This window comes from Talpa europaea (assembly GCF_964194135.1).
Source record: "Talpa europaea genome assembly, chromosome: 13".
NCBI lineage: Eukaryota > Metazoa > Chordata > Mammalia > Eulipotyphla > Talpidae > Talpa > Talpa europaea.
The window spans coordinates 30,936,754-30,959,347 of record NC_140080.1 but is presented as its reverse complement, the minus strand read 5'-3'; the positions used below and the strand labels follow the sequence as shown (position 1 = coordinate 30,959,347).

Genomic DNA, 22,594 nt, shown 5'->3' with positions numbered 1-22,594 from the left:
CTCCGGTGAGAACCCCAGGGGTTCGGCGGCACTTGGCATCTGGCACGGAAATCTCTCCGCTGGTGCCTGCGACTGGGGCTGCCAGTGGTGTGATCCCCAAGTTTCTTGAGAACCATGAGTGTCTTAATTCATCCTCTAGTGGCTGGAAGTGTGAGAAGAAGGGACAGCAGAGGACCAGCATGGTTGTTGATGGAGGACAAGAATAGAAAAACTGGAAGGAGATGCCATAAGACCATAAACCTGGCTCACACAATGCCAAGAGCTGGAGGTGGGGATAGGGGATTAGCATAGCCATTGACCCAGCTATAAAAAGGCCCCAAAGCCTAGATTACAAAGCATAAGATCCCAGCAGATATCATACTGCTGTAGGGAGTGTCTGGAGCACAGATCCAGAGGTAAAGAGGGAGCCCCTCCCAAAGAGAAGTCTGTGTCAGTGCAGTCTCTGCACAGGCGGGGGCAGCACTCTCTTTGCCCACCTGTGCCTATGCAGGTGCTTCTTTTCACCAACTCTCTCCCTCCACAGGGCAGTAGTTTCCTGCCCGCCCATGACCTGCACCATGCCGGGGGCTTCTCATGGACCTCCCTCAGCAGAGGCCGCTCTCCTCAAGGCCCCCCGCCTGCAACCATGCAGGCCTCTCTCAGCAAACCTGTCCCTTTCCGGGCAGCTCTTCCTGCCCGCTTGTGTCTGTGCAAGTGTCCTTCATTCTTCTGTCCCATTCCCTAATCAACCTGTTTTTTAAAATATAACTGCCATCTCTGTCTCATGGAGACACTCTCCGGGGAAACTCGCCGTGTGCCGCTGAAAGGGGAGCTCTGGTGACACCTTTCCCAGAGTGAACCCAAGGACCCTGCACTAGCTCCAAATCCATTAACTCCAGACACGGCATCATCGTCATCAGTGGTCATCTGGAAACTCTTCTTAACTGTTGTCTCGTCTTGTTTACATCTTGGCAAGTAAGTCAGGGTTGGCTGAACTGCCACCCTGGGGCCGGGAATGGAGAGCAGTTTACCCACCTGGTGCCACATCAGCCTCCTGGATTCTCAGGTGGGCACCCCTAGGAACTAAGAGATGACACCTGGCACTAGGAAGTTGTTGCTGAAAGTTTCTGGAAGACCCAGCCTCAGAGGACTCTGGGGGCCAACTCTTGCCTTGTAGAAGCAGCCCTCAGCTACCGAATTGCTGGGAGTGAGCCCCTTGTCTCTGGGGCTCTAGTCAGCCTCTCCCTGGTCTTGCAGCCTGTTTCCCTCCACTCACCTCCAGACAGCAGGCCATATCTTTGTGGAGTGGGCTCTGCCTGGTGACCCCCCCCAGGAACAGGACCCGTGTCTTGTTGCCGCCCCGATGAGCCTAAGAATACCCCCTGCTTTTTGTTTTATAGTTGCTGAAGCTGCTGCAGCTGGGGCAACTGCCCTAAGCTGTTCAAGCAGCAGAGATGGCACTGGATGTTACTTGCTCAGGCCCCTGGAGAAATTCTCGGCAGCCTATCTGACAAAAACAGTGTTGAGATTCTGGGGGTGGGGTGCTGAGAGTAATGATGACTGCGGAGGGATCGTGACAGTTGAGGGAACGGTGGCATTGGTGGCATTGGAGCACTGGAGCGGTTCTGCTGTTTCTGCCAGGATGCCATCTGTGTAACTGAACGTTTGCGTGTGGGGGTTGAAGAAGACTTGGGGAGACATCTCCTCCCTTGGCTTCAGAGAGCAGTTACGAAAGATTTACCACCTAATAGGCTTTGGGCCCCCTGAGCTGGGAGATGGCTTGGTTGCTTTTGTTTTGCAAAGAATTCCCCAAGGCCTCTCCCCTGCCCGAGAGCAAGTGCACCTCAGCCAGCTGAGTGCTGATTAGCCCAGAGCCTGCTGCTCGGCCTGCTCTAGGAATGGCTGTCTTTGGAGACCCTTTCTGAGCTACTTGGTTGAATCAGCTTCTGCCCCTTCTCATTATTCCCACCTACAAACCACACCGACTCCTCAGATGGAATATTTTAGGATTGCCCAGACTTGCCTCCCTCCTGGGGCGCGTGCCGGCCACCCTGCGTGGATGGCCTTTTCTGTCTGGGTTTTTTTGAAATCCTGCCCACCCTTCAAGATCCAATTCACATATTAATGCTTCATTAATCCTTGCCCCAGAAATTGATCTCTCTCTTTCTCTGGAGCTGGCTTATCATTTTATATGCCCGTCATGGCCCTTATCTAATTCTGCCGTGCACAATAAATATGCATGTGTGAGCTTTCTTCCCTCCTTCCCTATTATATTGTAACTTTGCGTGGCTCCAAACTGTCTTGCGCATCCTGAAGTTCTTCAAAAAACTTAAAATAGGCTTATTTATGCACATAGTTCGTGTTTGTTGAACTGAAGCCAAAAAAAAAAAAAAAAAAAAAAAAAAAAACCTGTCCCCGAGGACTTTTTACGTTGTAGGAAATCAGTAAAATTAGGCATGGATGAAGTTGGAAAAAGCAATAGCGAGACAAATAACCAGACAGGGAAAAGCAGCTCTCGGTCCTCTGAGCATGTACGATGCTAAAGGATTTTTAAAGAGTAATCTGTACCCAAGATGAAGATGCTGCCGCTCCCCCAGGAGCCAAGCCAGCGCTGCTGAAGAACATGTATGCAGTAGACACAGAATTCCAATCCCCACAAAGCCTCAGAAAGCAGCATGGGGTGCAAGCACAGGGTGTATTTATTTCCCACTCATTTATTAGAGAAGTAGAAATTCAGTTTCCCTGGAGGTCCTAATCCCCCTCTTTTTCTTTTTCTTCAGCCCTGGACCCATCCAAAGACCCCTGCCTGAAGGTGAAATGCAGCCCTCACAAGGTGTGCGTGACCCAGGACTACCAGACTGCCCTCTGTGTCAGCCGCAAGCACCTGCTCCCCAGGTAAGGCAGGAGGCAGGGAGGGCCACTCTCCAGCTGGCAGATCTGGGGAGCCCATCTCTGACGGAGGTGGGGGAGGGAGAGCAGATGCTTCTGTGGTTGTCATTTCGCATACTCTGGTGCCTGTGTTCCTGCTATGCTGTGAATCTTACTTCTCAAATGCAGATTCACAAAGAACTTCTATATCTTTATTTCCTTTAAATCTACTTTATTTGCCTCTGAGCACTCATCTGAGCAGATTAACAGGAAATCCCTTCTTGGTCATTATGGGGACCCGCCTCCTCCTGGGATGACCCCAGGATCCTGAAAGCTTGTAGCCAAGAAAACAGGACTGGATTTTTAATCTGTTGTCACTGACATTCTCGCCTCATGTGATAATCTTTTGGGGTCCATTGAGGTCTGGGGGCCCATTGCTTCCATGTCCATATAAGATATGGGTGTGCAGGGTGCCCTGGACTGGGGTTCCTCCCTCCTAAGACCCCCAACACCACCATTCCTTCTGAGAACATGACTTGTTCTTTCCAAAGAGGGGCGTACCTCTTGCCTCCAGCCCCCAACCCTGGGAGGGCTCCCTCTTTAGGGTCCTTAAGGCAATCCCTCTTTCTCCTACCCACCCCAGCATTATCCTGTGGGCTCATACTTCTACAAATTTCAGAAACAGTCCTTGAATTCAGACTATATCTGCCTTCATTCCTGCAAAAAAATGCTCAGTGCACCAAAACAGGCATACATATACATAAAAATCCGGCTCACTTAGAGAATAGGGTTGGATGGGGTGTGGGGGGAAAGGCGATTTCTTCGCCTCTTCCACCCTTCTTCCTGTACTGGCGGTGCACTTGTGAAGCTTGGACTGGGGGGTTACACTCTCTGCTCTGGGTTATACACCTTGATCTGTGGTCATCTGCACTGTACCTTGACCTTGGGCAAAGGAAGCCCCTTTCTAGAATTGAACTCCCACTGGAATCTGCCTCCTCACTGCTTTTGAATATTAGTCTGGGACCATGCAGGATGGGTCTTGTCCCATGCCTTAGTTCTTCCAGGTCTGAGCACTGCCAGTCACTGTGGCTGTTCCTCTTGGGATGTATTTTTGTTTCGTCAATCCCCTAGGTGGTTTCTTCTGAACAGGACTGGAAAGTCCACCCTCTGAAATCCTGGTCCACAAAGAAACAGTGACGGGTGGTGTGACTGCCCGAGCAGAGCCCCCATTCCCTCCATTTCTGCAAACATGGCACCTGCAGCAACACCTAACTTCTGTGGCCCTCTAAAAATAGGCAACCTTTGTCTCTGTGAGGTCAAGCTGTGAGGTATTAGAATGCACTTTCCCTTCCCAGACTAGAGTGTCCTCCTTAGAAGTAAAGGGATAGATCCACCCCTCCCCCCCCAAATCCTGGTAAGGTAGGATTGTGCTCATACCCCCATCTCTGAATTCTTCCAGCTCTTTTGTCAAGTTAGTATTTATTTTGTCTCCTTTCTAAAAATGAGGGAATAGAGGCAGAACAAGGCCTTATTGATTGCGTGTACATCTAGTACATTGCGCCATGATGTAAAGCCAGCTCACTCCAGGTCCACAGCTTACATTTTTCATCACAACCATATAATGGCCATGTCTATCCATTCATTCGTTGTCATGCAACATAAAGGTGTTGAGTACCTACTATGTACCAGGCTTGGAGAGACATGGAAGCTACACAGGTAAACAAAGACATCCTTTTGCTACCCTTAAGGAAAACTGAGTTCACCTGGGAGTAAGATACAAAAAAAAAAAAAAATTTATCACTCAGAGTTTCTTTTGAGACCTACATGCCCTGAGAAAATTCTCCTGTCACATGTGATGTCTTCCTTCTCTAAAGAAGGGAAGATGTGGCTTGTCTGGCTGCAAATACCCGAAGACTTTTTGAGCTAGTTCCTTCCGTTATTCAGCTGTGGGAGAATGTGTCTGTTTGATTGTCTGTATAAGTTGAAAAGTGCATTGCCTGTTCCTCCTAGAACACAACCTTTCATGCAAGTGCCAATCTAGAGACTTAGTTTTAGCTCAAAACTGTTTGAGATAGAGGCATTACCCTCACCTACACTCAGGCACACCCAGGGGAAAAGGGCGCTATTCTGGGCATGAAATGTTTCTGTGTTGGAAGCACCAGCACTTTTTTTGCCTGTGTTGAAATGTAATCCTCATTGCCCCCTCATCTCCTGGTGACGACAGAATCTCAGTGACTAAAAGCGTGGATCCAAGAATGAGTCCCAGCTGAGCTCCATCCCCGGACTGGGAGATTCCCAGCTATGTAACTTTCCCCTTCTGAATATGTGCTGCTTCATCGTTTCTGTTCCATTGGTCATTGTGAAACCCATTTTACAGATGAAGAAGCACACATTCAGAAAGGTAAAGTAACTTGCCAAGGTTGCACACAGCTATCCACTCCTCTTGGCTTTGCTGGAGTGCATCCTTTCGGGATTCTTGCAGAGGGGGCTAATGGGTAGTAAATGTTGCTAGTCCTTGTATAGAGTGTTTAGAATAAGAGTTGCAAAAGATGATTGTGTGCAGTCTGTACCCAAGTGTCATGTGACAGCAAATCTTCCAATTACGAAAACAATTATAATAATAGTTATTATCAGTGTCTGAGTCATTCTGCTAGGTCAGGCAGGAAACCCCAAAGTTGCATGCTCTTGAGGTACATGTGCCTCACCCCACCCTACTCTGATGGTGGCTGCCTTTGCCGTTCATCCCCAGGAAGACCATGAGGTTCAGGGTGGGGTTTACAGTGTTGTTTCTGCTGTCCTTGATTTACAGCAGGTGAGGACTTGCAGATGACTGCATTTCTGGTCGTAGGGCCCCATTGACATTGGAAAAACCACCCCATGAGGAGGCTTGACTGAGGTGGCGTGCCCACTGCCCTGTCAGGACATGGAAGGTAGCCTGATCCACCAAGGACCCGCTGTGGTGTCCCTGTGGTTGTAAGGCCTGCCTCCTCCCTCTTGCTCTCAAGAGGCTGCATTATTCTGCCACATCAGCCCCATGCATACTTTTTCTTAGGGTCCTGGACATCTTCCCAGATGAAACATCTGTCCTTCCACATTCTACTTCAGGGGTCCCCTCTGACCAGGGAGTCTGTTGACAACTCTGTTTATTCATCAATCAGAGAAGTAATTTCTCTCTCTGTGAAACATCTGTAGGCAATCCCGTCAGCCAGCCTGGCCTCTGCAGCAGCTCAAGAGGCAAATCCCGTCTGCCAGACAGTTGGGAGTGCACACATATGGGGAGGCGGCGGGGCCAGCCGGGCTGATTATGAGACTGCAGACTCAGGCTGTCTCTGCAAGCTGATCGAGGCAGGACAGTGAGCACATCAGCGAGAAAATTTCATTAGCTTTCCCTGCCCGCAGAGATTGAGTGAGCCGAGAAACTGTTTGACACACACATCTGTGACTGCACAGTGTTGGGGCGGATGAGCAAGCAATTTCAGGGGGCGCCAAGCGGGCTGACCAGCTCTCTCTGCTGGGATTCTTTGCCTTTATTAGGGGGGTAATTGGGTTTGGGTTACATTTGGTTTCATCTAGAGGCTTCAGCTCAACTCACATTCTCTTTGGTAATTCTTTGTTTCAGCTCTTCCTGCTAAGCTATATTGAGTGGGCTCAAAAGAGGGCACATTGTCAATAGTGTGCTCATCTTTCAGGTTCTCAGTCATCATGTGGACCTTAAAGAACAGTGTGAAAACAGCCTTGAGTCAGGAAACCTTCTGTTCAAAGATTTAAAAAAATTCTAATTTATTTGTGATATAGCAAGTTGATGTTTATTATAGAAAGTAGTGAAAAGTGAAAAGAATATGAAACAGGCTATAGTCAGTAACCTAAAAATAGTAATTGAAACCTCCCAGCACATTTCTTTTTTCTAATCATAGATTTTTTTTTCCTTTTTTTTTTTCCTGTTGAAACTTAATGATCAAGTCGTGCCTGTCCTGTGCAAAAAATTTGTATTGAGCAATCTTGAATCAATATTTATAAGTGGGTATTTTTATGACACAAAAATTCTGTAGAAATAAAAATTTTAATGACTCTATAACATACTATGCAAAAAATTAACTTGAAATGGATCATAGACTTTAAAAGATAAGAACTTCTAGAGGAAAGCAAGAGTAGCAACACAGACACAGAAAACATGATCTATAAATGCCAAATAAAGATAAATCAACAAGTTGGATTGTAGAAAGAATTAAAAACCTTGATTTTTAAAAGACAGTTAATAAAAGATAAGCCACAGTGGAAAAAATATTTGCAAAAACACATGTCCAACCATAGATCTGTGTCTAGAATATGTAATAAAAGCATCCATCCACACAAAGGCTCATCAGTGTTCATAGCAGCCTCATTTGTAATAACCAAAAGCCGGAAACGACCCACAGGGCCATCAACAGGTGGATAACAAACAATAGATTACAGTAGATTATGGCTCGGCAATAAAAAGGAATAAGCTATTGCTATATGTAAATGCACAATGGGTGAAAGAAGAGGGACCAAAAAAGAGAAAAGAATATATACAGCCTGATTTCCATTTACTTGAAGTTCTGGAGAATGCACACTAACGCATGGTGGCAGATCAGTGGTTGTCTCGGAGTGGGTCGATAGGGTGCCAGAGCATTCTTTAAGGCTTGGTAATGCAAAATGGATCCTTAGGGAAACAGTTAAGTCAGACGCTGGGTTGAGATGCAGAAGGTCCCACCCATCAATGGGTTTGCTTGGGGAAAACGAGCTTTATTTCAACAGTGTGCTATGCTTTCTTATGTAGGTTTTAAAAATGTTGCCTTACGCTTTCTTTGAGAAAATGCCCTCTTAGGGGGGCAGAGGGAGGAACAGAAAGTAATGTAGCCTCCAGAGGGCGCCACTTTCAGGGCTCCCTGCCACTTTGGACAGCGAGTTCTGATTTATTATTCTGGGTGGGCAGAAGGGGATGAGGAGGGGGGTGGATGTCTCCCGGCAGAACACTGAGCATTGATTTTACCTCTCTGTTGCCATTGATTTTCATTTGGAGAATGGAAAATTGAAGCATTTGTTTTGAGCCTTCCGGACAAGCCACATTCTCAAATTCTGCAAGTGTATTGTGAATGGGAGGAGAGGATGTCAGGGAGGGTCTTACGGTATCCGAGCTTCCCCGTGGAATTCTTCTGGGAGTCATGGGAACTAATCTGGCTTTAAATAAGGAGCGAGGACCCATCTTCCCAATGGGTTGGGCCTCTCCAATGTACTGGCTTTATCTCTGCTTCCTAATTATCGGTAATAACAACGAATTTTCCACACCAGCAAAGAATTCAGATCCAGTGGAGGCTCGTGGTGCTGTGGACCAATCTGAGAGCTTTCTGTCTTTTATGTGAACTTAAAAAAAAAAGAATCAAAGTGTTTGAGGTCAGAGAGAAGTACATCACAGAATGTGCCTCAAATACTAAACTCTCAGAGGATATTTGAAAGGATGACGCTTATTTCATCTCAGTTTTGTTTTACAACAAAGCACTGCCTCCTGCTGCAGGGACTTCGAATGGATTGATTATACATACACATATCTGGCTTGCTTTGGAAGATGCCTGGCCACATGGAGGGTAGGTAATTCCTAGGTGCTGGATGACTTTCTGGTGCTTCAAGACTCGAGCAAGGCCCCGCCAACTACCAAAGAGTGATCATGCTTACATCCCTTACTACTATTTTACAGTTATGTCGCCCCAGCCCTTTCTCTTGGGAGCTTAAGCATTGTCCTGCATTCTGTCTTCATGCAAGAGCATCTGTATTTGCCAGGCTCTGGATCTGGATAAGTGCAAATGAAGACGTAGCAGGATTTCCCTACTACGTGTTTAATGAACTTTACTGAGTTTATGGTTTGAGCCCACTTTTGAGTCACAATTAGAAAAACCATCACTGTGGTCTGTTGCTGATACCTTCCTCTGAGCATGGATGAAAGTGAAGGGAGAGTGGATGCTTCCAGAGCTGCCCCTTACTGACCATCTCCCGCACTTGGCATGCTTTGCAGAAGGGATCTTGCTGACTTCTCCCTATTGGGAGCCCCACTTTATAGATGGAACTAGTGAGGTTCCTTACATAACTCCCTTGATTGTACAAGGCCAGGTAGAGACAGATGTGGAATCAAAGTGGGGGAATGCCAAAAGCCTCCTCTTTTTGCAGAGTCCTGGGTGTGAGGTCTTTCTAGTGCAACTGCTCTCCCCGCAGTGTTGAAGCCAAGCAGCCCACAAGGCCATCCGATCCTGGACCTAGAGATTCTCACACATACAACCCTGGGGGTTTCTCTCCTCCTAACTCCTGCCCCGTGCAGAGTGTATTGTTGTGGGGCAGATGTGAAACCTGTTTCCTTCTTCCTTTCTGTGACCAAAGCAATAATCCTGGGTTCTTTTCCCCCCTTTTGTTTTTCCAGAAGCAATCATCCAAACCACATGTCATTTAAACAGAGAGAGATTTAAGTGTTACTTTAAATCATAGCCAGTGTTTTTATTTTTAAAATATTTATTCATGCATACAAGAACTGGGGTATAGGCCAGAGGTGTGGGGATTGAGAGGATTCACCAGAGACAGAGCAGGGAGCAGAACAGGCAGATCTACTGAAATACACTGCTGAGGGGAGCAGCGGGCGAGTCAGGAGAGGTCTGTTGTGCCGTGTGGGCAGCTCCCTGGCCGGGGATGGAACTCGTGCTGCAGAGGCTGTGGATTGCTTCATAGTGCTGAGACTTAACCCCTTGCGCCACCAGGGAGGCCCAGCCAGTGTTTTTAAACAGAAATATTGAATGCTTCTGCTCATCAGGTCCCAGCCTCTACTGAAGCCTCAATGAACAAGTTGGCTAACTTCTCTGTTCCTTTGTTTTCCTCGCTGCAGTGGAGGATATTGATTAGATGAGCTTGATGGCAAGAGCAGCAGAGAGTAAAAAGCAAATCATAATGGAGATGTGAATAATTGTATGGAATTTTAGTCTCTTGGAACAGCAGGGAGGGAGTGAGAGGCAGATCTTACATTGTAAAGCAAATTCAATAGGTGTTTGATAAATGCTTAAAAAATATATCAGAATCATGACTGCTGGTAAAATTTACCAGACCCATATCTTGCTGTGCTTTCTTTTCTCTTTTTTTTTTTTTTTAAACCATGCTGCCTATACCAAAGCAGGATTATATCTAAAGATAGAGGTGGGTGAAGTCAATAACTTTATGCCTTCTGTCTGCCTGTTTCTGGGGATGCTGGTTCTGGGGGTGCTGCTTCTGGGGGGCAGTTTCTGGGGTGCTGTCACAGACCAGAGTCTCTGCTCTCCCCAGTCCTCTCCAGCACCAGGTTGTCACCTCCAAGTGCCAGGCCGCACTACTGGAGAAGACCTTCTTCCAGAGTGGGCAGTTCCTATTTCTAATTGACCCCAAAGTCCTGGATCATGGTCTGTCTGTCTGTTTTGAGCCACAGTCTATCTGTGGGAGGTTGAACATGTTTTATGGTGGAATTTCCAGCATATGCCCACAGGCAAAGTTGCTGAAAATATGGGTGTCTGTGCTGCTGGGAATGTTTACAGGGTCAGGGATTGATTGAATCAGCCCACTTATGTCCCCCTCTGTCTCTGTAAGAAAGTGCTAAGTGCTCTGTGGTTCCACCCAGGATGGCAGGGCTGCCTTATTCCGCCTGTTGGTGTACAGGGAATGTGCCAAGTGGCCTATTTCATGCATCATATCTAAGTGGCCTAGAAGGAGGAGGCAGAGGTGGGTGTGCTGGCTTTGAAGTGATAATCAGTAGGTGTGATTTCCACCAGGGCTCAGGGCTTGCTAGGTGATGCACAGGTGTGAATCATCATATTAGCACATCTGTCCCTAAACATCAAGAAACCAGACAAGCTCAAGACCCCCACACATCGCAGTACATGTGAAGTTGCCCACACACCCTGGGGCTACTTTATAGTGTGCGGGGAGAGCAGTATCCAGGTGGGCACGGCATCTGTGGCCCCTCACGGCACATGTGGCCCCCTTTTTGTCTTTTACAAAAGTTATCAGGTTGAATTTTCCCACTTCCTCTCACTTCCATTTTAATTTCCTTAAACCACTTACCTTTGTCATTCATGAATCTACTGTGGGCTTGCTGCTCTGCTGCAACTCATCAAGGTCCCAATTCACAGGTTTTCAGTTTAGACATTTTATGTCAGATTAATCCAACCAATGAACCGTGAAAGACATTCTTTATGGGTATCAGGCACCATAGTCGGGCCCATCTGGGACACTGACCACGCGGGGCCTGGGGCCAGAAAATGAACTGGGGATGATTTAGATGGGCATTGAAGGCTATCATTATGAGTACTTTTGTTTTAAATAGAATGTTCTCAAGCTAATGTCCTGTCTTTAATGTGGGAAGAAGGTGGGCAGAGGCAAGGCCGTCCATGCACAGAGGGATGGGATTGATAAAAGTTAATTAGTTTGGGGACCTTGGTATCTTTCCAAGGTACTCACTTTGAAGGATATTTTTCATGGGCACACATTGGAACGGATGTGGCTTTCTTGCGGAGGCGGGAAGACCCTGTGTCGGCCTGCCTTGTCCAAGATCTTTTCACCTGCTTCCCACTGAGCTCCAAGTCCAGCTTTCCATGGGAGGGAGGAGGCCCTGGTTTAAATTTCTAATAGCCCAAGGAATTCCCAGGAGGAGGGCAAAGTGGTGGAGCTCCTTAGGATCTTTCTCTTGTAGATGCCAGGGGAGGCTGTCAGTGGGCTGATGGCGATGAAGGGCTATGGGGCTCAAGTCCCTCCTGTTCTAGCTTTGGCAGGACTAGCTCTCAGAAAACGGTTCACATGCACTGATGACTGTGGGGTCAAGGTCGTTCATTCAGATTCCATTAACTTGGGGTTGGATATATTTTTTATAATAAATTTTATTTTTATATTCCCCATACAATTGCAACCCCCTTATTTTGACCCCAATCCCTCCCCTCCCACCCCCTACCCCCCATAGAGTGTCTCTGGTTCATAGTTTTTTGTTGATTTTGATTTTCACTTTCTTATAGTTATTCATTTTCCTGGTCCCTTATTTAAGTTTTCTAGATTCCTGCTATTAGTGAGACCATCCGGTATTTTTCTTTTTCTTTCTGGCTTATTTCGCTGAACATGATCCCTTCCAGCACCATCTTTTTTGAATGCTGAGTAGTATTCCATGGTATATATGTACCACATCTTCTTGATCCAGTCATCTATTTTTGGGCATTTGGGTTGTTTCCAAAGCTTAGCTATTGTAAGTAGTGCTGCTATAAACATAGGGGTGCAGGTGCTCTTTGGAATTGATGTTTCTGTGTCCTTTGGGTAAATACCTAGGATTGGAATTGCTGGATCATATGGCAGCTCTATGTTTAGTAGGTCCAGAAATCTCCACATAGCTCTCCATAATAGAGCATTATAATGTTATACAAGTTTCAGATATTTCTTGTTGAGAATGAACATGTGTATAGCCCATTAAGGTCACTTCTAAGAAACTGCACCTTGTCTTTACCATGTCATTGTTGCCTGTTCCCTGATTGACCCATGCTCCTTTTCCCTTGCCTTCTGGTAATCACTGACTGGTCTTAGAGTCCCCAAATTTATGTTTGTTTTATTTAGTTCATCTGTCTGTGTGTTTTCCTTATATGCCGCACATGAGTGAAAGCATATGGTGTTTGTCTTTCTCTGATTGGTTCATCTAGCTAAGCATTGTTCTCTCTAGGTTTATTCATATTGTCGCAAATGGCAGTATTTCATCTTTTTACAGCTGAGTAGTAGTCCATCCTGCCTGTATACCTTGTCTTCCTTATCTGTTCATCAGTCGTTGGGCACTTGGGTTGTATCTGGTTCCTGGCTATAGTAAAAGGTGCTGTATTAAACATAGTGGTACATACATCTCTTTAAATTGGTGCTTTTGTATTTTTTTTTTTTTTGGTAAATACTCAGGTGGGATAACAATTGTGTGAAATTTCTACATTTAATTTTTATAGGATAGTTTCTGAATTAAACAAGTATTTATGGTGTCTTCCATTTGCCACACACTGCTGTGTGTTTGGAATTCTGTGATGAATGGACGCAGTCTACCGTTACAGATACTGAAGTCTATTGGAAAGGCAGGAAAAATTAAATAATACATAGTAGTGAAATAAGAATTAAGGTAGGGTAAGAGCAGGGTGCCATAATAGAGTCATTTTAGGTTCAGGAAGTGCAAGGTGTTACAGGTGCCAGATGAGGAAAGAGTAGGGAAAAGTGTCCTCAGAAAGGCCTTGAATTAGGGAGAGAAGAGAGGAAGTGACAGGAGAGAGGCCGGTGCTGCAGGAAGTCAGTGACCAAGAAGGGTTCAGCTACTTGAGACTGGAGAGGGAGGCAGGGGAAGAGCCTGCCGAGTCTGAAAGAGCCTGATAACTTTGGCTCTTGGACCAAGTAAAAAGGGACATCTTGTGTGACTTGAAGCGGGAATGTGATTAAATTGTTGTGCCTTAGGGTGAAATGAAATATCTTAAATTCTTGCTCTTTAAACCAGACTGTGTGCTGGGTGAGAGCAGCTGGAGGGCTCCTGTATGAGTGCATGGGTGTGTGTGCACGCGCGTGTATGTGCATGTATGTATGTGTGTACCCACTCTCACATGCTGATGATCTCATTGAAGTTCATGGTGTAGGAGAGGAGATTAGGGCCACTGATATAATCTAAGCTAGAAAGTATCATTCCTATGCAATAAAATTAAAATTCTTAGAAGAGAACAACAGCTGCTGCAGGGTTGTGGCATGGATATGAGCCAGAAGAGAGGCAGCATTAAGCAGTGGTATTCACAGGTGTTACTGGAGGTCTAAGAGTGAGTGAAGACACAGGCTCAGGCACACTGTGACTAGCTCAGTGCTGTGCAGCACTCCGGGGCAGAGATGGCAGGACAAGGCAGACTGCCCTGGAGGCCACCTTCCCTGTAAGAGCTACTCAGCCCTCCGCCACTGTCCTGCAGGAGATGCATGCTCCATTTCCTTACCAAGTGGTTGCCATCTGAAAGAGTATAGATGCACCTAGAGAGGATGATATGAGCAGAATTAGTCAGGAGAAAGACAAGCACAGGATCCCAGTCATGTGAAAGCTATAGATACAAAACAAATGAACAAATCTAAACAAAAAAGAACTTTTAAACTATAACATCAAAATGATGTTTCTGAGAAGGGAAGGGGCAGAGGTCAATTGCATGGTCAAGGATGGCACCTAGACTTCTGATGGTAACAAAGCGTAGTCTATATGAATGTTGATTTATGATGATGTATATGTTTATAACCTGTATACCCTGTTATAAAACAGTGGTACTTAAATTCAAAAAAACACCTCCCCGCATGGTGGCTTTGTGATAAGTAAGTCAATTAAATATGCTGGAGATACATAGTAGGTGCTCAGTAAAAGCTGTCTGCTGTCTGAGTTCTAGATCCTCAAGGAACAGTCAGGTCCATGGACCATTGCCAATCACAGACAGGCCTGTATGAGCTCATGTAAACGAACTGCTCCACTGTTTTTGTTGTTCTGGATGTTGTCAATGTCAGGCATAGTAAGTTCCCTGCTGGCAGAGTGCTCTGTCCCCTCCCTGTCATGGTCTTCCCATTTACTTGCAACACCCAGATTCCCTTTGGAGTATGAGCTCCACCAGGGTCTATGTGACCACCTTCCTTTTCCTTTCTGTGAGGCTCTGGCCACGGCCCACTGTTTACATCCATGCCATTTAATGGATGAGTGAGTCCCTCAAGAAGAGAGGAACTTGGGGGTGCAGGGTTGACTGGTGGATTTTCATAGCTCAGCTGAGCAGGGCACATCCATGGGACTGAGGCAAACATGGGCTAACACACATGGAGGAAGGGTGGGTCCTAGTAAGCCATCTCAAAGAGGGATGGTGTTGGTCCTTGTCCTTGAGACCAAGGGCTGGCAGAAAAACATAAGTACTGGAGAAAATACAGGACCAGCTGAGTTGGTCTCCACTCTTGGCCACCCACCCAGAAAACTCCCTGCTGGTGAATGCCGTGGAAGCAAGAACGATGCTTCCCAGGATCTCCAACTTCTCTGCTCCCGCACTGACTGTGCAGACAGCTTTTGGAGCAGTAGCAGGTCATGCTTGGCCATAGCTGCTTCTGCAGTGCATTTGGTGCCTGCCCATGTGGAAGGCTGGCAGAGGATGTGTCCAGCTACGTTTCCCTAAATGCTGTGGCTCTGTTGGCTTCCAGCCTGTTTCTGTGCCTGTGTTGAAAATAAGTGATCCCGGGCCTCCCCTGGTGACACAGGCCATTGAACGCAGTGCTGTGAAGCTGTCTGCAGCCTCTACAGCTCAGGTTCAATCCCCGCCGGCCAGCGAGGGTCCCACATGGCGTGGCAGACCTCTCCTGTCTCGCCTGCTGCTCCCCTCAGTGAATTTCAGTTAGTCTGCCTGTTCTGTTCCCCCCTCTCTCTCTGGCGAATCCTCTCACCTTCCTGCGCATCTGACCTGTACCCCAGTTCTTGTATAAATAAATAAAAATCTTAAAAAAAAAAGAAAGAAAGAAAATAAGTGATCCCGAAGCCTCCTACCCACTTCTTTTTACTGGCTTGTTCCTTCTAAGGTAGATCACAAGCACAAGCAGCTCTCTCAGAGCTCTGTGGCTGGTGACTAGGAAGCAAATGTGGCATTTCTTCCTCTCCTATCTATGTGAGGACATCCCATAATAATAAATTGCCCCCCCCCAGGAATGCAAGTAAGTGTTCTCTAAGATTATTGCAACCAGGCTGATGATAGAGTGGTGTGTGCTTGCACACCCCCTCATGTGCACACCTGAGCTCACCAACATTAGCCAGAAGCCACTTCAGCAAAACCCTCTTTTCTTCAGCCCCCTCCCCACCCCCACAGAGAGGCAGGATTACGAAGACTCAGGGAGGGGGGCCAAATGAAGTTCTCAGACCTGGGCTTACTTGTTTGATTTTTTCTTTCCCAATTAGTGTATCCACTGCTTAAGATTTCCTCTAGGGTCTCAGGGCTAGAAGGGGCCCTCTCTTTCATGGGCCACTGAACAAAGAGGAGCAGCGAAAGAAGAAATCAAACGAGGATGTCAAAGGTCAGTGGGTAATGGTAACAATTCCTCTTCTGCCCCCTGTTAGGAAGAAATGGATTTTTAAAACAGAGAACGCTGCTATCCATTCTCCCGAGGGAATAAAGAAAGCCCTGCCGTGCACTTACATCTCCCTAATAGCTCGCTATTACTCTGCTGGCTTGGCACTTTTCATTAGCAAAGCAGAATTTTAGGCGGGGCCTGAGTGCCTGTGTGTGCGCCCAAGTCCATGCGTATGTATGTGTCCACAAAAACCATTTTTGCATGCAGACCCCAGTGACCAGGCTCGTTCAGCAACTTGAATTTGGGGCAAAGCTTCACCATCTCTGCCGCATGAGGCCCTTGCTGTCGTTGGCTGTGATGTATCATTGTCTTAGTGCTTGGGGACCACAGCGGCCGTCTCCAGCCTGCTAGTGGAATTTCTGTGGTCACATCAGCCTGTTGATCCCCATGATCTGGGGAGGAAGCACTGAGGACAGAAGTCTGACTGCGATCCCTAGACCTAGACATCTGACTTTGAGTGAAAGGAGCCCTTGATTCATAAGCGGCCAGAAATGTGTGAAACACCCATGATCTGGGTTTATCATCTAGCAAGTATCTTTCCTTGTTCTTTGCTCGTTGGCCACACAAATTTCTTCTGGTGCTCTGAAATATAGAATGGCTTGCAGGGCGGGGCGGGGGGAGGGTTTTCCTGAAATTAATGACAAGTTTCTAAGTAAGTGGTCTATGAGAAATTTTAGTGTCTCACAATATGAATAAGAATAAAAGCAGTTAGTACTTACCCTGAATAAAGTTAATCATTCAAAGAATTTAAATATGACCATTATGCTAATAACCATTACATCTAATATATGTTATACCAAGCACATTTGACACAATACTAGCAGTATCTTTGAGTTCTTTGCCTAATTTCTGACACATAGTAGGTGCTTTATATGTGTTTATTGAGTATGTAAAGACTATCTGTAGAATCCTCACCACACTGGGAAAGTTTGTCTCTTCAGGTTTGGTAGTTTCACTTCGAGAGTCCCTTAAATTATAGTAATGTGGAGTTTGGTTCAGATTGGGAAATCTGAACCCTTGGTCTTATCTGAACCCTTTGAGAGCCAGTCAGGGGCTTTTATCGATGTGATCTTTTTTTTCCAATCTTGCTCCTTGTACCTGGGACATTTTTCTTCCAACTTTCTTGGCTTCTTTAAACACTCTAAGAGAAATGGGGATGTGTGTGGCTGAAACAGTGTTTCTTCTTGGATTCTAACAAACTAGACCAGCAATATCTGGTTATAGAAGAGTGCTGTTGAATAACAAAGCAGAAGTTCCCTTTTTTTGGTCCTCACTCCTACCTCCCTGAGCGGGTGCTCCATATGGTGTGGGCCTTTTGAATCATTTTCAGTTCACTTGCGCACGTGTGTGCCTGTATTTGGAAACTTTTACCTGACTGGGGCATCTTCTCACCCCTGAAGAGGACACGCTTTTCTACCTGCCTGGGCCATTATATAGCACAGGTGAAAGCAGGAGGAAATACAGGGAAACCTTGATTCAAATAATGTCTAGAAATGTGTGACCCACCCCAAAAAGGTGGGTTATGGAATGACCAGAGTCTTGATATTGACATTCATTTATGCCCGAGAGAGATTTGTGCTGTTGAAATTTCATCTGTGCCATACATGTCTTTTTGGTCACCCTGATTCTGCTCTAAGACTTTAAAAACTTCAGTCTGTGGACTGACAGCTCTCTACGTATTCTAGGACCCACTTCACCTATTTATTTCTTTTAAATACTTAATAGAAGAACTAGGGTGTAGGCCAGAGGTACGGGGAGTGAGAGGATTCACCAGAGACAGAGTGGGGAACAGAACAGGTGACTCTACTGAAATACACTGCTGAGGGGAGCAGCAGGCGCGACAGGGGAGGTCTGCTGCTCCATATGTGGGTTGGCTCCCTGGCCAGGATTCAAACTCAGTCTGTAGCGGTGATAGTGCTGAGACTCAACCCCTAGGCCACGAGGGAGGCCCCAGGCCTGCTTAACTTCCCTTGACCTGGGCTATGTCATCACCCTCACCCGCCTTATCTGGACTGAGCCAAGTGGGGTGAAGATACCCTACGGTGCTAGCTTGCCTGTGGATGACGAGCTAACTTAAGAAGGGTCCACCTTGTTTGTGGTGGTCCTACCCTGTCCCCTCCTCCCCAACACAGCTTCTCATTGCTCTGCCATCACTTTTGTATTCATGTGCTCACTAGGGGTAGTAAATGAGATAGTCCATGGAAAGAACTTAAAATGATACCAGAAATATTGTAAGTTCAAAATATGGTGGCAGTTTTTGGTGGTTAAAATAGCGGTAGCATCGGCAGAATAAGTCCTCAATATTTAGCTGCCTTTATTGTTATTATGTATTTGTCCTTTTTAATGTGAAATATCTGTAAACTACATTTTTGTAACTTCTGAGTACCCAGTAGCACTGAGGACACTCCTAGGCTCACAGTAGTTATCCTGTGGAGACATTTTGATAGGTCTTGAATAGTCATCTGTTTTGGGGGGTAAATTGGATGCTCTTGGTACATGACCTTATGTTTGGGACCTTATTCATCGGCAAAAGGAAGAACACTCCTGAGCCCTGGATACCAGGATGGAGAATATCTCATATGGAGGCTGTCTCTCTCATCTACGCAGCTTTGGTAAATGACACAGGTCATTATGCTCTTCCTATGTAATTTTATGAGTTAGTATAATGACTCAAATAGCCCTAACAACAGAGGAATTATAGTGTCATTTTACATGACAGATTATTTCAATGGTTAACATGGTTTTCATTTCGATTAACATTCATTATTTTGTGTCTGGCTCAAAATAGCCACCACATCCACTCCCTGAGCATCCTCCATCCTAGTTTTAGAAGCAATTAGTTTCGATTTTGCGAACAAATTCAATCTTGTTTTTGAATGGGCAGTTTGATATGAACATGAAAATCAAATGCATGTAATCCTGGCTGCCAGCGAGCACGCACTATCAGAAAGGAGGGTTTTTGAGCTCCCCCAACTTCCCACTGTGCCTTTGAGCAGAAAGGTCTGCCTGAGAGCTGATGAGAGAGAAGAGACAGGACAGAAAAGATGGGCCCAGGGCTCGGACAGGCTGTGTAAGTTTCTGCTCCTGTCAGATGGACACTATGATGGTGTCTAAGTCAGAGGGGCAGTTATTTGCTTGTGCAGAATCAGGGAGCCGAGTTTACAGCCATTAGCCTGGTGTGTCCCAGTGGTGGGTGACAGCTGGAGCTCCCCCGCTAATATTTATAATCTGTTACTGCTTTGCTCTCTCACCAGCTGTAGCGAAACCTTCTACCTGAAGGTCTACAAACACATGAGAAGGCACAGTGTTGGAGGGAGGAAAAAACAACAACTTGACTGTATCCTTGTAGCAGCCCCCACTCCCACTCCATCAGGAAATCATTTTCATGCAGATTGTTCAATTTTATATGAACAGTCAACAACAAGATTGACATCAGGAAATTTACACCTGCACATGTGTTTTTGCTGAAAAAAATAACTCTGGAAGTCACTTTCCTGCCACCATTTTGCTCTGGGCCATGAGTGTGGCCCGGCTCTGCCCATGGTCATATGAAATACTGGGCCACAGCTGATGTCAACAGAGACCCCTTGGGTATCAGTTGTGAGGAAGCTGCAGGAAGCATGGACTGGCCTTCATGGGTGAGGGTAGGGATGTCTAGTGAGGCGTGGCAGGATCCAGTGAGAAGCAAGAGCAGGAAACACTGACACATGGGCCTGAAAACTAAGTGGATATTCCCAGCCAAGGGTAGGCACACAGGAGTGAGCAGCCCGCTTCTGGCCAGACTTGGGAGTAGCTATTGCCCTTAGGGTAGCTGTGTTCAGTCTGCTGCCAGTGGCGAGTTGCTCTTGGAAATAAAACATGAATACTCGTATTTGCACAGTATACTTTACAGAAATCCTCAGGGTGGTGTTCCATAGACTAGTTTTGGAACAAATTCTTTAAATTGACAATATCAGCCTGTGCGTCTGTGTAGTGCTCTGAAGATCCATGGGTTACATTGGTTGAGTGATGCCCATTAGTTTTTGCTGACAATTTCCAGTGTTTAAATTTTCACTCTAGGCTACATTACTTCATCAATACTGCTAAATTTAATAGTTTCTCTTTTTTCAAAAACAAACACAAATGAAAGAGTGTGAAATAAACAGAAAAACTTAGTTTCTCAAGAGTTCTTCAGAATTCTTGAGATTTCTGATTCCTCATTCCTAAATCCTAAAGTTTAACGTGTGTTGGCAGTTTATAGCCACTTCTGCAGGTGTGCACCTAGCTCCTTAAGGTCAGATGCACAGGAGAACTGCTTCCACCCACTTCTCAGCTGCCCTTTTCTTCATTGAGTGATAATTGACATAGTGCATTATATTTGTTTCAGACACATAACATATAACGATTTAATATTTGTATTCATACACATTGTGAATCACCACCAACCGTAAGTCTAGTTGACCTCTGTCACATGCATAGTCAAAAAATTGTTTTTCTTGTGATGAGAACCTTTAGGACATACTCTGTTAGCAACTTTTGAGTACACAAGGCAGTATTATTAACTGTAGTCACCATGCTGTACGTTCCCAGCACTTATTTATTTTATAGACTTTTAAACCCTTCACCCACATCATCCACGCTTACTCCATCTGTCACAACTGCCAATCTCTTCTCTGTGTCTGTGAGCTCAGTTAGTGTGTGTCTGTGCATGTGTGTTTAAATTGTATTATTTTGCACTGAAGTAACACTGGTTTACAACATGGTATATGATTTAGGGATATAGATTGATAACTCTTCAAATGTATATTGTCAACACCACACCCACCACCAAAGCACCCATAATCCTGCAACGCAGTCCACTGGGCCCTTTTCCCCTTTTCTTCCCACCCATTCTCCCCTTCTAGTAGCCTCAATTCTATAGTCAGATTTCTAGGGTTTATTTTGATTAGTTTTATCTCTTCTTTTGTTTTCTTTTTTATGTCCCACAAATGATTAGAACCATCTAGCACTTGTCCTTCTCTTGACTTAGTTCACTTAGCATAATCCCCTCCAGCCATTCCATATTATTGCCAATTGCAAATGGCAAAATACGGTACAATAAAAAAAAAAATTCACCTTTTTTATAGCTGTGTGATATTCCATAGTGTACATATATGCCACATCTTTTTTATCTATTCATCTTTCATTTTGTTTTAGATTCCATATATGAAATCATATGTATTTGTCTTTCTCTGTGTGAGTTACTTTGCTATCACAGTGCCCTCAAAGTCCATCCACATTGTTGCAATGTAGATTCTTAGTATGACAGAAGAGTATTGCATTATGTTTGCTTTATCAGTCATCTAATCTTGGCTGTAGTATATAATGCTGCAATGAACATGGGGGTACATATATCTTTTCAAAATTATGTGTTTACTTTCTTAGGGTATTCAGAAGTATTTTGCTGGATCACATGGTAGTTGTATTTTTTATTTTTTTGAGGAACCTCTATACTGGTTTCCATGGTGACAGTACCAACTTACATTCCCACCTGCTTTACACAAGTGTTTATTTTTCTCCGCATTCTTACCAGCACTTGTTATTGATGTTAGCCATTGTTTTTGATGATAGCCATTCTAGCAGATGTGAAGTGATAATCTCATTGTGGTTTTCACTTCTGTTTCCCCTGATTAGGGATGTTGAGCATCTTTTCATGTACCTGTTAGCCATCTTATGTTGTCTTTGGAAAAAAGACTATTACTGTCCTTTGTCCATTTTTTAATCAGATTGTTTGAGGTTTAATTGAGAGAGTTTTTACATTTAGCGTATTAGCCCTTTAGTAGATCTCTGGCTTGATAATGTTTTCTCTTATTCCATAGATTGTGTTTTTATTCTGATGATGGTTTCCTTTGCTGTGCAAAAGCATTTTAGTTGGATATAGTCCTACTGACTTATATTTTTTGTTTTTGCTGTCTTTGTTTTTAGAGTTATATTCAAATAATCATTTCCAAGCCCAGTGTTAAGAACTTACACCTTTATTTTATAGTTTCAGATTTATATTCAAATGTTAAATCCATCTTAAGTTAATTTTTGTGTATGGTGTCCTATAGGGGTCATTTTCTTATTTTGTATGTGACTTTCCAGTTTCCCCAATGCCATTTATTGATAAGATAATCCATTTCCCATTGTATATTCTTGTCTGTGTTGTTATAAATTTATTTACCATATATGCATAGCTTTAATCCTAGACTTCCTAATCTGTTTCATTTGTCTTAATTTGTGTGCCAGTGCCATACTGCTTTGATTATTGTACTTTTGTAATACAGTTTGAAATCAGGAAGCAAAATGCCTCCAGCTTTCTTCTCCTTTCTCAAGATTACTTTGACTATTTGGGGTCTTTAGTAAGGATGTATTGAATATATAGATTTTTTGGGGGTTGTAAGGACATTTCAACAATATTAAATTTTCTAATTCATCAGCATGGAATATCTCTTCATTTATTTGTGTCTTTATCAATTTCTTTCATTTATGTCTTACAGTTTTCAGTTTCACTCCTTGGTTAAATTTATTCCTAAGTATTTTATTATTTATGATATAATTATAAATGTGACTTTTCTTAATTTCTCTTTCTGATAATTCTCTTTTTAAGTAT

The 22,594-nt window shown here is 44.8% G+C and overlaps 1 protein-coding gene across 1 annotated transcript in view; it reads left to right on the top strand.

Annotated features, from left to right (window-relative positions):
• The window catches only part of SPOCK1 (SPARC (osteonectin), cwcv and kazal like domains proteoglycan 1), a gene marked incomplete at both ends in the record, with an annotated part of 495,764 nt that overhangs the window by 330,908 nt on the left and 142,262 nt on the right, over positions 1 to 22,594 (top strand). The window contains one exon of the mRNA XM_084252839.1: positions 2,760 to 2,874. Within this exon, the coding sequence (XP_084108965.1) occupies positions 2,760 to 2,874 (115 nt within the window). The remainder of the gene's footprint in view (positions 1 to 2,759; positions 2,875 to 22,594) is intronic.